At 39.3% G+C, this 15,324-nt stretch overlaps 1 protein-coding gene across 3 annotated transcripts in view; it reads left to right on the top strand.

Annotated features, from left to right (window-relative positions):
- KCTD9 (potassium channel tetramerization domain containing 9) overlaps positions 1-15,324 on the top strand; it is a 61,109-nt gene that overhangs the window by 11,490 nt on the left and 34,295 nt on the right. For all 3 annotated transcript variants that reach the window (XM_060015185.1, XM_060015187.1, XM_060015186.1), the window contains 4 exons: positions 1,885-1,928; positions 5,400-5,496; positions 6,099-6,157; positions 6,365-6,493. In XM_060015185.1, the coding sequence (XP_059871168.1) occupies positions 1,885-1,928; positions 5,400-5,496; positions 6,099-6,157; positions 6,365-6,493 (329 nt within the window). The remainder of the gene's footprint in view (positions 1-1,884; positions 1,929-5,399; positions 5,497-6,098; positions 6,158-6,364; positions 6,494-15,324) is intronic.

The following is a 15,324-nucleotide window of genomic DNA, read 5'->3' as shown; positions in this document are numbered from 1 at the left end:
TAGTTCCCTGACCAGGGATCAAACCCACACCCCCTGCGTTGGAAGTGTGGAGTCTTAGCCACTGGACTGCCAGGGAAGTCCCTGCGTGGGTTTTCTAAAATTGATGTTGTGAAGATAATGATGTTCTAAATTATGGTAGTATACAAAGTTTAATATTCAGTTAAACCCAGGTCAGAATAACCTTTCAATATAACATACTGCCTTTAAACACTTCTAGTCCCTTTGTTTTATAAATGAGGAAACTAAACATCTGAGAATTTAAATGACTTACCCAGGTCATACATTTAATAGTTGATTTTTGTCAATTAGAGGAAAACAAATTTTCATATTAGTCTTAAAAAGTTAACTGGCATGGTGAACAAGTAGAAAAGATTATAGACTTAAAAGATAAAGATTTTAATTCCAAATAAATTAGAAGAGTTTCTTAGTTTTTCAGTATCTATCTCCCAGCTTCTATGTGTTTCTATGGATAATTGAATGATTTATATCAACCTAAATTTCTCCTTAACAAACAAGACTCTGCTTCCAAGAAAAATTCTATGTGTTCCTGTGATGTCTTACAGAAATATAATTTACATTCTTATAGAAATAAAAATGTCTACAACATAGGTCGTAATTGAAGAAGGTCATAACTGAAGCCTTCTGAACTATAAAATATCTACCTATTTAGAACTCAAACTGGTGGTTGCCAGAGGGGAGGAGACTGGCGGGGTTGGGTGAAATAGGTGAAGGGGCTTAAGAGGTACAGACTTCCAGTTATAAAATAGATAAGTCACAGGAATGTAATTGGCAGCACAAAGAATATAGTCAGTAACACTGTAATAATTTTGTATGGTGACAGACGGTTACTAGACTTATTGTGGTAATCATTTCATGTATTTTGATTGTCAACTCACTATATTGTACACTTGAAACTAACATAATATTGTGTGTCAACTATACTTCAATTAAAAAAGAGCTAGGACAAGAAATAGTATATATTTATATTATATGTACCTGTTTAATAATTTGTGGTTCACAGTACAAGCTCTGATCATTTATACTAATCGTGCGGTGGGGTGGAGCAGGGAAGGAGGATATACGCTGATAATCCAGATTTTTGAATTATGGGTATTCATTTACATTTAGGTGAGTATAGTGGGTGAGTGTTTACAGCAGAGTTATTTCCAATTATATTCTTCTTAGATTTAATATGAAAATTTATTTTCATTTCCAAAGCACAAAACAGCTGATGATGTGGCAGAAAACCCTAATAAATTATTTAGGGTTATAGAATTAAAGTGAAAGAAGAAGAGTTGGCTATAGCTTTAATCATATCCTTTGAACATAACATTCTTCAGTAGTATATTCTTCAATTGATAAGAAAGCTGAATTCACATAATTTGTATAGTGGGTTTCGTTTGTTTTTTCCACTTCAAAAGTACTTTCATGTGCAGGATCTTCTTTGAATTTAAATCCAGAGGCAGTTAAGTCAGGGGGTTAAGCACTTTGAATTTTATAAATGTCACAGAGACCTACTTTGGTGAAAACTTGCTAAATAAAATAGAATGTTAAGTAGAGTTAACTCATCAGTGACCCACCACAATAGTGATTTTGGTGTTTTTTTTTGGTTTTGGTTTTTACATACCCTCGGCAGATTTATCTCTGAGACAAGTGTCTAGTTCACCTCATTCCATTCTCATCAGATCATAGAATTTTGGAGCAGGAAGAGGCTTAAACAACCTGGGTTTAAACAAAAAACACTGGAACTTGGTCAACTTCTTTGCCACATAGATAGCAAAACGGATCTTCTACATTATTCTAAGGAATAGTTCCTCTAGTCAACAGATAATTAATGTGATTTCTGGATTTTGATGGTGGCTTTTTAAATTTTGATTTCCCCAGGGATGATGATGTTTTGTTTGTGTGTGAAGGAGAACCATTTATTGGTAAGTGACTTCCTTAAAAGCCAATTTTGTCTGCCGAAATAAAGATGAAATGGCAAATATTTTACATGGCTTTACTAAGCTTAACATTAAAAAGTATCTTAGAGCAGTACTCAGCTCTTCATACCTTTTTTGATTCTGCATTGGGGGGGTGTGTGAAAGTAAATTTCTAACTTGAATTAGATGATCATATTTTAGTATGGATACCTCATCTTTTACGTGCTGTTAAAAGGCTCTGGATGTGCACATATTCATTAATTATGACATGATAGGGTGGTTTTGATTTTAGAACTATAACTGTTTTGTTTTGAAATTTTCTCTTTGATAGTAGTTATCAAAATCTCTGTTATGTTACATATTTTTTAAGCATATATTGCTTGAAAAAGTAATGTTTGCCAGTCATTCACAGCAGTTAAATCAGTCAAAAATGACTTGGTAGCAACCACACACACACACACACACACACACACACACACACACACACACACACACACACACACACACTACTCTTCAGTTTCGAAGAAAGCTTATATACAGTGTATATCTCAAAGGAAAGAGCCTGAGGCTTAAATAAATATTCTTTAACGAATATTTGATATATTTAGTTCCAGACCATCACACCCTGATTCATTCAAGTATTTCTTTAAGCCTTCACAATAATTGTATTTGGTGAGTGGAGGTAGTACTCAAGATCATCACACAGCAACTTAGAAGTAAATGCATATTCTCTGTTTCTGCCTTAAGACTGAACAAAAAATTTTTCTCATCTTTTCTTATCCATTAGGCTAACAGAGTGGGTTGGCAGGCAGTGGTCACTTAATTGGTTCATTGCATACATACAAACAACAAAACAAAAAGTGATTGATTAGTGTTTTTTGTTTTATCGTTACAAACTTTCAGAGTTAAAAATATTTGGTATGTTTTCATCCTCTGCATTTATCTATACCTGGATTATTTTACTTTTGGCCAGTGGAAATCCCTTCATGTTCTTCTTCTTTTAACACAACCCCGTTAGTCTTTTCCTTACTATCTGGAATAACAAAGTGTTCATCTTATACTTCTCTTGTCCTAAACCCAAATCAGTGGTTTTTTTCTTGGAAGCCTTGATTTCTTTTAGTGGCAAATGTCATTTTAAGACCCAGCCTGGGTGCTGGGGAGGCTCGCTGCTACTGGGTTCGTCATGATTACTAGGCTTTTTGGTGAACAGAGTTGGAAATACATGGCTAGCTAGAGGATAAAATTCATATATAATAAATATTATATGATACAAAGCTTTATATCACATATAACATATAAATAGATAAAATATCTCATGGGTTCATACTAATACTTTGGTTATATTAGGATTGTAAGATTTTTATTTAACATCTTCTGTCTTACATCTTTGTCTCCGTTCTTGCATATCAGTAATCCTGGTTTCCAAGGACATAGGGAGTGATGGAATTGTAATGTCACATAATTACTCATTTCCTTCATCCTACACAAAATACACATAAAAGTTTCAATAATAATCCCAATACTTTGAATACCAATGTGACTACTAAAGACAGTTAAACATTTTTTTAATATGCTCATTCCTTTCTTTCCTTACTTAAAAAATAATCGTATTGTTTATCCATTGTCAAATATTGTTATTATATACTATATACATACACACATATACACACACACCATTGTATACTATACTCTCTCCCTTAAAACCATCACTTAGTTTTACTCCTCCAGTCCTTAAACTGATGCCTCGAGTGGTTGTCTGAAACTTGTTCTCTAGTAGATTCTTTATAAAGAACTTGTGAGAACTATATTCTCTGACATCTTGCATGTGGCTTCTATACCTGAAAGTCAGTTTGACTGGTCATAAAATCATATGTCAGAACTGAACAAATTTCAAACTTTAATGATATGTAGTTTGTTGTATTTCAATTATACCTCAAGTTGTTAAAAAATCCTTGGTTCATATTATTTTTCTTTAAATATCTTAAATATGTTACTGCATTTTCTGACATAGAGTTTTGGTGTCAAAAAAAAATCTGATCTTTCATAAGTGATTATTTTTCCTAGCTCACCCAAAGGATTATTCTCTTTCTTTACAGTAATTTTACTGTACTTTAAATTGATTTACTGTACTTTTAAATTGATAACTTTTAGTATACTATTTCTGGGTGTTCTGAGCTGTTCTGGGTTGAATCTCTCAGTTATGTGGTGGGCCCTTTCAATATGTAGTTTCACATCTTTTTTTTTTTTAAATTTCAGATAAGTTTTCTTGAACTTTATGTATTTATTTTGTTACCATGCTTTGATTTTCTCCTTTCAGGACTCCTATTGTATATGTGTTGGATCTTCTACACTTGTCTTCTATATTTGAAATCTTCTGTTAAATCTTTTTCATCTCTTTCTTCATTTCTTCTTGATTTTTAAAGCTTTCCTCTTTTCAGTTTTTATTTTCCTTAAGGCATTATCTGTGGTGTTCTTTCACTCCTGTGCTTCTTCTAGTTTAATCTTCATTTCTGAAATGGTTTTTATTTCTAATTCTCTCCAGAGTTCTCTTGCCTCATTTCTGAATTTTGTGATTCTGGTTTATGTTGCTTTTTCATACCTTGTATTATTTACTTCTTTTAGCATATTTGGAATATTATAGTTTACCTATTTTGTGGCCATTTCTTTCTGGCACATTTTCATTATCTGGCACGTTTTCATTATCTATAGGGATGTAATTCTTCCTATTCTTTTAATAATCTTGTATGGGATTTTCTGTTGCTCATTTTTACATGAAATTAGTTTTCCTTAACTTGAGAAGGGAGCTGACTTAGGAAAGTTTTTGTAATTTCATGGCTCTAGGTGTCCCTTTTATGTTGTTTTTATGAAGTATTAAAAAATGTGGAAGTCACCTTCTAATATATTTTGGTTCTGCTTGACCTTTTTTGACTTTTATCTGGACTCCTTTTCCTTTTGTCTCTGTTGTCTCTGTTCTGTTCAACTTGGATTCTTTTCCCAACATCTTATCCTCAGTGTGGGACTTTGTCCTAGGTGGGAGCTTTGGCTGGGTGGGTTTTGAGAGTTCGTTTTCAGCCTCTTCAGATCTTACTCCAGACTGCTTGAATCACCCATGGTTGGAGTGGGCACACCCCTCCCACTTCCATTCGGCTGTTCTCAAGTAGACTTGCTGAGTTTTGAAGTGAGTATTTATGGGTTACTTTGGAATTCTTAGGATCATCACATACCCTGTTGTTTCTGTCAAGGATGCTTCTTCTGTCAAGGATGCTGATGCCATGCTTCTCTTCTAGTTGTCGGTGTTGGCGGGATACCTTATCACCTAGTTTTGTTTTAGATACTGTCTGTGGGTATAGGGCTTGCTGTCCTAGTAGCTCTGGCATGCTTTTATGTGTGTGTTTTAGTTTAAAATATTATACTATTGCCATCTTCCCCAAACCCCCCCTCAACTTAATGTTTATTTTTTCTACATGTCACCTCTAGACCCTCAGACAGATTCTAAAGTACCGGAAGTGTTGTCAGGATCTCACACAGACTGGCTAACATTAAATGTTGGAGGGCGGTACTTTACAACCACACGGTAGGTGCACATGTATGTGTGTGTTGAGTGGGTACTATGTACTGTTTGTTCTTTCCTTCAGTTTGCTGATGTCCTTAGAAGATATTCCAGTGCTGCTTAAATATACTATGTGATTTGAAGCCAATATTTAGGAAATTTTTTCTAAGAGTAGAAAATGGTTCACAAGTCATTCCAGAGAAAGCATGAAAAGCATGAATTTACTGTTTTTAGAATATGCTTTTAAAATATTGAGTAATATACATGCAACACAAGTAAAAAATTAACAGTATTGAAATTTGTAGACTACAACTGCTTATACTAAAGGCATAAGAAAAATGTAAATTTCGATCAAGAAAATTGTTATACAGTAGCTTGCTAGAAGGATAGATCAGCATTGAAATTAAAGGCAACGAAATCAATATTTAAATCAAAGGAAGTGCCAGATGAGAAGAGATTTTGATAAATGGCAACTTACTGCACATTTTTGTTTCCCAGCATCACTCCTCCCAGGTTATAGCATGCATCTTTTTGAGAGAGCAGCTGGGATCAAGTATACTCTTGACTTAAATATGTTTGTTTATAAAGACAAATGGAGAAATCAATTTTTTTCCCTGAATTCTTAGGAGCACTTTAGTGAATAAAGAACCTGACAGTATGCTGGCCCACATGTTTAAGGACAAAGGTGAGTGCAGTGAGATCACATTTTGTGTGATCTGTTTGTAGTTGTATTGACTTTATAACTCCTGTCCTTCTGTACTTTTTAATGGAATCAGTAATAATTTTTACAAGAGTGAGAACTTACTGGTATGTTATGCAGTTTTCCTTCTATAAATTTCTAACTTTGTTTTTTGTTTATGGGGGGGCTTTCTTCATTTTAATGGTCCCACAGGTGTGTGGGGAAATAAGCAAGATCATAGAGGAGCTTTCTTAATTGACCGAAGTCCTGAGTACTTTGAACCCATTTTGAACTACTTGCGTCACGGACAGCTCATTGTAAACGATGGGATTAATTTGTTGGGTGAGTTTTCAATGTAATTCCTCACACTTTTTAGGATTTGTATTTTCTTTTCACTTAGTAATGTATATTTTCATAAAGTAAAAGTATCTTTTCCATTTTTAAAACTAAATGTTTTTACATGCATATGAGTGTAAATATACACTCATATATCTACACAGGTAGATAGTCTTTCAGGTATACATCTACCCCATACATTCCGATTTTAGATTCTAAATAGATTTAGATTTCATCAGTAAGGACGCTAAGGGATTTTGTTGTTTTTGTAAATTTTTTTAAAAAAATTTTATTTATTTTTGGCTGCTCTGGGTCTTCGTTGCTGCATGTGGGGTTTCTCTAGTTGCAGCGAGCGGGGGTTACTCTTCGTTGTGGTGCGCAGGTTTCTCATTGCGGTGGCTTCTCTTGTTGCGGAGCATGGGCTCTAGGTGCGTGGGCCTCAGTAGTTGTGGCACGTGGGCTCAGTAGTTGTGGCGCATGGGCCACAACTGCTCTGCAGCATGTGGAATCTTCCCAGGCCAGGGCTTGAACCTGTGTCCCTTGCATTGGAAGGCAGATTCTTAACCACTGTGCCACCAGGGAAGCCCCGTTGGAAGATTTTTAATTACAGTTTCATCATTACTTGTGATAGGTCTGTTTATATTTTCTGATTCTTCCTGGTTCAGTGTTAGAAAATTGTACCTTTCCAAGAATTTGTCCATTTCTTTGTGGTTGTCCATTTTGTTGGCATATAATTGTTTGTAGTAGTCTCTTACAGTCCTTTGTATTTCTGCGGTGTCAGTTGTGATTTCTCCTTTTTCATTTCTAATTTTACTGATTTGCATCCTCTCACTTTTTTTTTCTTGATGAGTCTGGCTAAGGGTTTATCAATTTTGTTTATCTGCTCAAAGAACCAACTTTTAGTTTTATTTATCATTGCTATTGTTTTCCTTTTTTCTATTTCATTTATTTCTGCTCTGATCTTTATGGTTTCTTTCCTTCTACTGACTTTGGGTTTTCTTTGTTCTTCTTTCTCTGGTTGCTTTAGGTGTAAGGTTAGATAGTTTGTTTTTTTTTTCTTTAGGTGAGATTGAATTCTATAAACTTCCCTCTTAGAACTGCTTTTGCTGCATCCCATAGGTTTTGGGTCGTCATGTTTTCGTTGTCATTTGTTTCTATGCATTTGTTTATTTCTTCTTGGATTTCTTCAGTGATCTCTTGGTTATTTAGTAGCACACTGTTTAGTCTCCAGGTATTTGTGTTTTTAACAGTTTTTTTCATGTAATTGATTTCCAATCTCATAGCGTGTGGTCAGAAAAGATGCTTGATATTTCAATTTTCTTAAATTTTCCTAGGCTTGATTTGTGACCCAAGGTGTGATCTGTCCTGGAGAATGTTCTGTGTGCACTTAAGAAGAAAGTGTATTTTGCCACTTTCAGGTGGAATGCCCTATAGATATCAATCAAATCTATCTGGTCTGTTGTGTCATTTAAAGCTTGTCTTTCCTTATTTATTTTCATTTGCATTGATCTGTCCATTCGTGAAAGTGGGTGTTAAAGTCTCCTACCATTATTGTGTTACTGTCGATTTCCCCTTTTATGGCTGTTAGTGTTTGTCTTATGTATTGAGGTGCTCCTATGTTGGGTGCATAAATGTTTATAATTGTTATACCTTCTTCTTGGATTGATCCCTTGATCATTATGTAGTGTCTTTCCTTATCTCTTGTAACAGTCTTTATTTTAAGGTCTATTATATCTGATAGAAGTATTGCTACTCCGGCTTTATTTTGATTTCCATTTGCATGGAGTATCTTTTTCCATCCCTTCACTTTCAGTCTGTATGTGTCCCTAGGTCTGAAGTGGGTCTCTTGTAGACAGCATATATATGGGTCTTGTTTTTGTATCCATTCAGCCAGTCTGTGTCTTTTGGTTGGGCCATTTAATCCATTTACATTCAAGATTATTATCAATATGTATGTTCCTCTTACCATTTTCTTAATTGCTTTGGGTTTGTTTTTGTGGGTCCTTTTCTTCTCTTGTGTTTCCACCTAGAGAATTTTCTTTAGCATTTGTTGTAGAGCTGGTTTGGTGGTGCTGAATTCTCTTAGCTTTTGCTTGTCTGTAAAGCTTTTGATTTCTCCGTCAAATCTGAATGAGATGCTTGCTAGGTAGAGTAATCTTGGTTTTAGGTTTTTCTCTTTCACCATTTTAAGTATATCCTGCCACTCCTTCCTGGCCTGCAGAGTTTCTGCTGAAAAATCAGCTGGTAACCTTATGGGGATTCCTTTGCATGTTATTTTTTGTTTTTCCCTTGCTGCTTTTAATATTTTTTCTTTGAATTTAATTTTTGTTAGTTTGATTAATATGTATCTTGGTGTGTTTCTCCTCTGGTTTTTCCTGTATGGGAGTCTCTGCACTTCCTGGACTTCGGTGACTATTTCCTTTCCCATGTTAAGGAATTTTTCAACTATAATCTCTTCAAATGTTTTCTCAGACCCTTTCTTTTTCTCTTCTTCATCTGGGAGCCCTCTAATTTGAATGTCCGCTTGTTTAGTGTTGTCCCAGAGGTTTCTGATATTGTCTTCAATTCTTTTCATTATTTTTCTTTATTGTGCTCCTCCGCAGTTATTTCCACCATTCCATCTTCCAGCTCACTCATTCGTTCTTCTGCCTCAGTTATTCTGTTTGATTCCTTCTAGTGTATTTTTCTTTTCAGTTATTGCATTGTTCATCTCTGTTTGTTTGTTCTTTAGTCGTTTAGATCTTTGTTAAACATTTCTTGTATTTTCTCAATCTGTGCCTCCAATTCTATTTCCGAGATTCTGGATCATCTTTACTCTCATTACTGTGAATTCTTTTTCAGGTAGATTGCCTGTTTCCTCTTCATTTATTTGGTCTTGTAGGTTTTTACCTTCTTCATCTGTGACATAATTTTTTGTCAACTCATTTTGTTTTTGTTTTTGTTTTGATGGGTGGGATTGTGTTCTGGTTGTTTGGCCTGAGGCTTCCAGCACTGGCATTTGTAAGCGGTTGGGTAGAGGTGAGTCTTGGTCCCGACATGAGGACCTCTGGGAGACCTCACTCCTATGAATATTCCCTGGGGTCTGAGGTTCTCTGTTAGTCCAGTGGTTCAGACTCGGAGCTCCCACTGCAGGAACTCTGGCCTGACCCCCAGCTCATGAACCAAGATCTTGCAAGCCGTGCGAGGTGCCAAAAAGACAAAAGAAAAAAAGGAGCAGAACAGTAAGAAAGAGTAAATAATAAGATTAGAAAACTAACAGCTATCTTAGAAAGAATAAAAAAATAAAAATATAGATGAAACAACAACTGGAAGGTAAAACAGGACCACAGTAGTAATAAAGAGGAGGGGGGAAAAATGCCAGAAAAGACCTTGGCTGGGGGGGGCGGGGCTTAGGTCGGGGTGTGGTTTAGGTGGTGGACCGGGGCCTATGTTTAGGACCCACAGGGCCAGAAAAGGCCCTGGGGCAGGGTCTTAGACTCAACACAGCAGGAGGGGCCCAGGAGTGCCTCTGGCCCTGGAGGGTAGACGACCAGGTCCAGGACCCCAGCATGCTCACTGAGCCCGAGTGGGTGGGGGAAGTCCCAGAGGGCCCTTCCCCATTGGCCTCTCTTCTTCTCCCTCCCATGTCCACAGCACCCACATGGCTAGCGGTGGCCCCAGAAGGCAAGGGACCAGACCCGGAAGCCCAACAGGCTTCCTGGAGCTGAGTGGGCAGGGGAAACACCTGGGTTGCTTCCCCTGATCCTCCAGCCCCGAAGCATCCCTTGCCCCGTCCTCCTCTCCTCCCCTTCCCACCTCCTGCCTCCCTCCTACACTCCCAGGACCAGCGTGGCACAGAGGGGGCCTCAGAGGGTGGGGGACCTGGCCTAGGACCCCAGCAGGTCTCCCGGGCTGAGTGGTCTGGGGAAACACCCGCCACACCTCCCTGATCCTCTGGTCCTTGAGGGTTCCCCCCACCACTGTCCACCTCTCCTCTTTCCCCCTTCTCCCTCCCATGCCCCTAGGACTCATGAGGCCAGAAGGGGCCTGGGAGAGAAGGGGGCCCAGGAAAATGGAGGACCAGGCCCAACAGCCCAGTAGGCTTCCCGGGCACAAGTGAGTGGGTGAAACAACCTCCGTGCCTCCCCTGGTCCTCCTATCACAGAGGGCCCCTCCCGCATCCACCTCTCCCCTTTTCCAACACCCCTGCCTCCCTCCTACGCCCCTACAAACAGCATGGCCCAGAGGGTGCCTTGGAGGGTTGAGGACCCTGCCTGGGAGACCTGCATGCTTCCTGGCCGATTGGGCAGGGGAAACACCTGATTCTCCGAGCCCCTGAGGGTCCCTCCAGGCATGGGAACCCCTCCCCCCCTTCCAAGTCACCCCTCAGGGGTGCCGGTCCTGTCTGGCCTTCACTTCTCCTCCCCCCTTACTCCCCCCATGTTCCTACCTGGTCACTCGGGGGTTCCTCCTATCTCCTTGGGCATTGAGGTCCCCCACCAGCATCTGGCAGGCACCTTAGTTGTGGGGAAGACATGAACTCCGCGTCCTCCCCCACCACCATCTTCTGTAGGCTCTTGTTTTTTTAATCCACTCTGCCACTCTGTGTCTTTTGATTGGAGCGTTTAGTCCATTGACGTTTAAGGTAACTTTTGATAGATAAGTATTGCTATTGTAGAGCTTGTTTTCCAGTTGATTTTTGTATTTCTTCTTTGTTCTTTTTTCTTCTTGTTTTTCCTTTCATCGTTTGATGATTTCCTTTTGTATTATGCTTGTGTTCTCTTCCTTTTGTTTTTGTGCATCTATTGTATATCTTTGATTTGTGTTCCCCCTGTTTTTCAAGTATGTTAACCCCTTCCTATATGTACTTGCTTTAGAATCTATAGTGGTATAACCTCAAACACATTCTAAAAGATAACCTACATTTTCTTACTCTCTTCCCCCACTTTTTATGATTTTGATGTCCTCTTTTACATCTTCATGTTTATCCTTTTGCTGTTCATTGTGGTTATCATCACTTTCACAAAAAAATTATTTTATGATTATTATTTTTAAAAAATTTGCATACTGGCTTATTTATGTGATTTACTTTCCAATTGTGATTTTCCTTTTCCTCTAGATTCTTCTTTTCTACTTAGAAAAGACCTTTCAATATTTCTTTTAGGGATAGATTTAGTATTGCTCTATTCCTTTAGTTTTTGCTTGTCTGAGAAATTCTTTCTCTCTCCTTCTATTCTAAGTGTTGATCTAGCTGGGTAGAGTATCCTAGGTTGCAGATTTTTCCCTTTAAGTACTTTGAATATATCTTGCAGCTCCTTTGTGGCCTGCAACATTTCTGTGAAGAAATCAGCTGATAGCCTTATGGGGGTTCCCTTGTAATTATCCCTTTGTTTTTTCTCTTGCTGCCTTTAGAATCCTCTCTTTAACTTTTACCATTTTAATTATAGTATATCTTGGTAGAGATCTGTTTGGGTTCATCTTGTTTGGGACCCTCTGTACTTCCTGTACTTGTGTATCTGTTTCCTTCTTTAAGTTTGGGATGTTTTCAACCATAATTTCTTCACATACATTTTCAATCCCCTTTTCTCTTTCTTCGCCTTCTGGGATGCCTGTTATGTGTAGATTGGTACACTTTACATTATCCCATAGGTCTTTTAAATTGCTTTCAATTTTTTTTTTTCCATTTGGCTTTCTGTCTGCTGTTCTGACTGGGGGATTTCCATTGTTCTGTCTTCCAGATCACTTATTTATTCTTCTGCATTATTCAACCTGTTACTCATTACCTTTAGTTCAGCTTTCATCTCGGCGAATGAGTTTTCTCATTTTCCTTGGCTCCTCTTTACACTTTCTAGTTCCTTTTACAGTAACCTACATTTGTATTGATAACCTTTCTTAGTTCCTTCAATATTTTCATTATCTTTTTTTTGAACTCACTGTCTATAAGACTGAGCAGATCTGTTTCATTGTTTGTTCTTTCTGGGGAATTCTCTTGATCTTTTCTGGGTGTGGATCCTCTGCTTCTTCATTTTACTTATATTTCTCTTACTCTATGAGTTTATGACAAACAATTATCTACTGTGGTCTTGGAGGGCTATTAGTATGTGGAAGTGTCCCCGTGTAGCTTATGTGGGTTTAAAATTTTTGGTGCAAGGTCTGTTTTCCGGATGTATACCTGCCACCTCTTTCCTCAGTGTGTGCTGGCCATTATCCCCTTGATAGGGGGTGTGACTGACGTTGTGGTGACCAAAGGCTACACTGGATGTTGAGGGGGGCCTCCTCTTTGCTCTGTGGTTGTCACAGCCCTCTCAGTGGCAGGGTCTGCTCCCTAGTTATTGCAGTAGAAGCCCCAGATCCATTTCTGAGCTGTGGTGTGAGGTAGTTGGGATTGGAGTATGCCCAGGGAGAGGAGCCCCTGAGTGTTCCTCCTCCAGAGCTCTCCACCAGGGAGTGCATTCTGTGCTGTCATCCGTCACCCATTGTGTGGGCTCACAAAGTACACTGTTGTTGGCACTGCACTCCGTCTCACCTCAACCGTGAGAATGCAGGCAGTAAGCTCTGGTGTCCCTCAGACGCTGTGTTCACAAAGTTACCAGCATAGGTCTGCTGGCAATGATCCACTGAAATGAGGTAGCAGGACCACAGTAGTCACACACCTGAAGCTGCTGTTGGAGCTATTGAAGCAGCGCAGACTCCAGCCCAGCCTCTGCGTGCATGCACCCACAAACCACATAGCTGCTGAGGCCAGACTGGTCCCAGCCACGGGAGCACCCATTGTCCACTTGGATGTCCTGCAGGCGCTGAGTATACAAAGCCAGTGGCTGTGGGGTAGATCTGCGCAGCAGTGGGCAGAGGGCTCAGATTTCAGCCCCGCCTCTGCGTGTGGGCAGCCCGCTGGCATGCTCCCAGAGCTCCTACAGGTAGCGCTGAGTCAGCTGAAAGTGTGTGGAGAAAGAGGCTGCTACAGGCCTGTCCCTCCCTTCCATGCTCCTTAACAAAAGGGCTTTGCTTCTATGGTGGGCCTGGGCTTCTTCTACATACACCCCTGGTTGCAGCCCATACCATGCTCCAGCCCCTTCAGGCTTTCTCTGAGCAGCCAACCCTGGTCCTCTCCCTGATCTGTCCTCTGAAACCCAAGTTTCAGAACTGAGCTCCCGCCCACACCAGCGGTTGCACATCTCAGGCTGGGGAGCACAGGGCAGTGACCCGGACCATCTGTGCAGGTCTCTCTCTGATCTGCCTGCCATAAACTGTCTGCTGCGCTTTGCTTTGAGCCTCTAAAGCTCCATTTCTGTCCTGGCTGATCTCCCCACCTGTGAAGAGGCTTTCCAGGTTGCGGGCAACTTTTCTCTTTCACAAATCCCTCCCAGATATGCAAGTTCCGTCCCAATGCCTTTTTTTTAAAATTCTTGTACTACCTGGTTATGAGGAGATCTTTCATGCGATTTTGGGTGTTTGAGATATTCTGCCAGCATTCAGAGGGTATTCTGTGAGAATTGTTCCAGATGTAGATGTATATTTGATGTATTTGTGGGAGGAGGTGAGCTCCACATCCTTCTATTCTGCCATCTTGTGTGAGCGCCCTGGAAATCCTTTATTTAATGATTTTCCTATAAGAAAGGTTTCTGAATTATACTGCTGACTTTGGTTTCGAAGCTCTCTTACATTTATACACTTCTGTAATATTCTGATTCAGTAACTAAAAGATCTCTGACAAACCGATTCAGATCTGCTTCATTCACAAACTCAAGGGGCTTCCCTGCTGGCGCAGTGGTTAAGAATCCGCCTGCCAATTCAGGGGACACAGGTTCGAGCCCTGGTCCAGGAAGATCCCACATGCCGCGGAGCATCGAAGCCCATGCACCACAACTATGAGCCTGCACTCTACAGCCTGCAAACCACAACTACTGAAGCCCGCGTGCCTAGAGCCTGTGCTCCACAACAAGAGAAGCCACCGCAATGAGAAGCCCATGCACCACAACAAAGAGTAACCCCCGCTCTTAGCAACTAGAGAAAGCCCGCACGCAGCAACAAAGATCCATAACAGCCAAAAATAAATATATTAATTAAATAATTTTATCTTAAAAAAAAAAAAACATGGTACTCTGACTGTGTTAAGTATATTAAAAAATAATAAGTCAATGAAGGCCTTCCCTGGTGGAGCAGTGGTTAAGAATCTGCCTGCCAATGCAGGGGACACGGGTTTGAGCCCTGGTCCAGGAAGATCCCACATGCCACGGAGCAACTAAGTCTGTACGCTGCAACTACTGAGCCTGTACTGTAGAGCCCACGAGCCACAACTACTGAGCCCATGTGCCACAACTGCTGAGCATGCTTAGAGCCCATGCTGCACAACAAGAGACACCACTGCAACGAGAAGCCAGCACATCGCAACAAAGAGTAGTCCCTGCTTGCCGCAACTAGAGGAAGCCTGCACGCAACAAAAACCCAATGCAGCCAAAAATAAATATTTTTTTAAAAGTCAATGAAATGTTAAGATTAGGTGAACTAATCACTTATTATTGGGTTTACAAATCACTATGTCAGTTATTTTAGGAATGTATGATGTTAGGATTTTTTTGTCTGTGGCCTATTTAATTTTCAGAAATAATTTTGTAATATGGAAAGCTTTCATTCTAATTCATGAGTCTTCTTTCTTTTGCTGTATGTAAACTATTTAGAAAAACTTTGTTTACAAATATTTTTAAATATTCTATATATACATATATATGTTCCAAACATTAGTTATTTTTTTTCTATATTGATGGATAGCCTACTTGTATTTCACTTCTGTTGTGAGAATTTAACTTTATAGATTTTTTTTATAAATGATTCCATAAATATTAAAATGAATAGCATTC

Source organism: Delphinus delphis, chromosome 6 (genome assembly GCF_949987515.2).
Source record: "Delphinus delphis chromosome 6, mDelDel1.2, whole genome shotgun sequence".
In the NCBI taxonomy this organism is placed as follows: domain Eukaryota; kingdom Metazoa; phylum Chordata; class Mammalia; order Artiodactyla; family Delphinidae; genus Delphinus; species Delphinus delphis.
The sequence above is the reverse complement of the archived record's forward strand: the minus strand, read 5'-3'. Positions and strand labels throughout refer to the sequence as shown.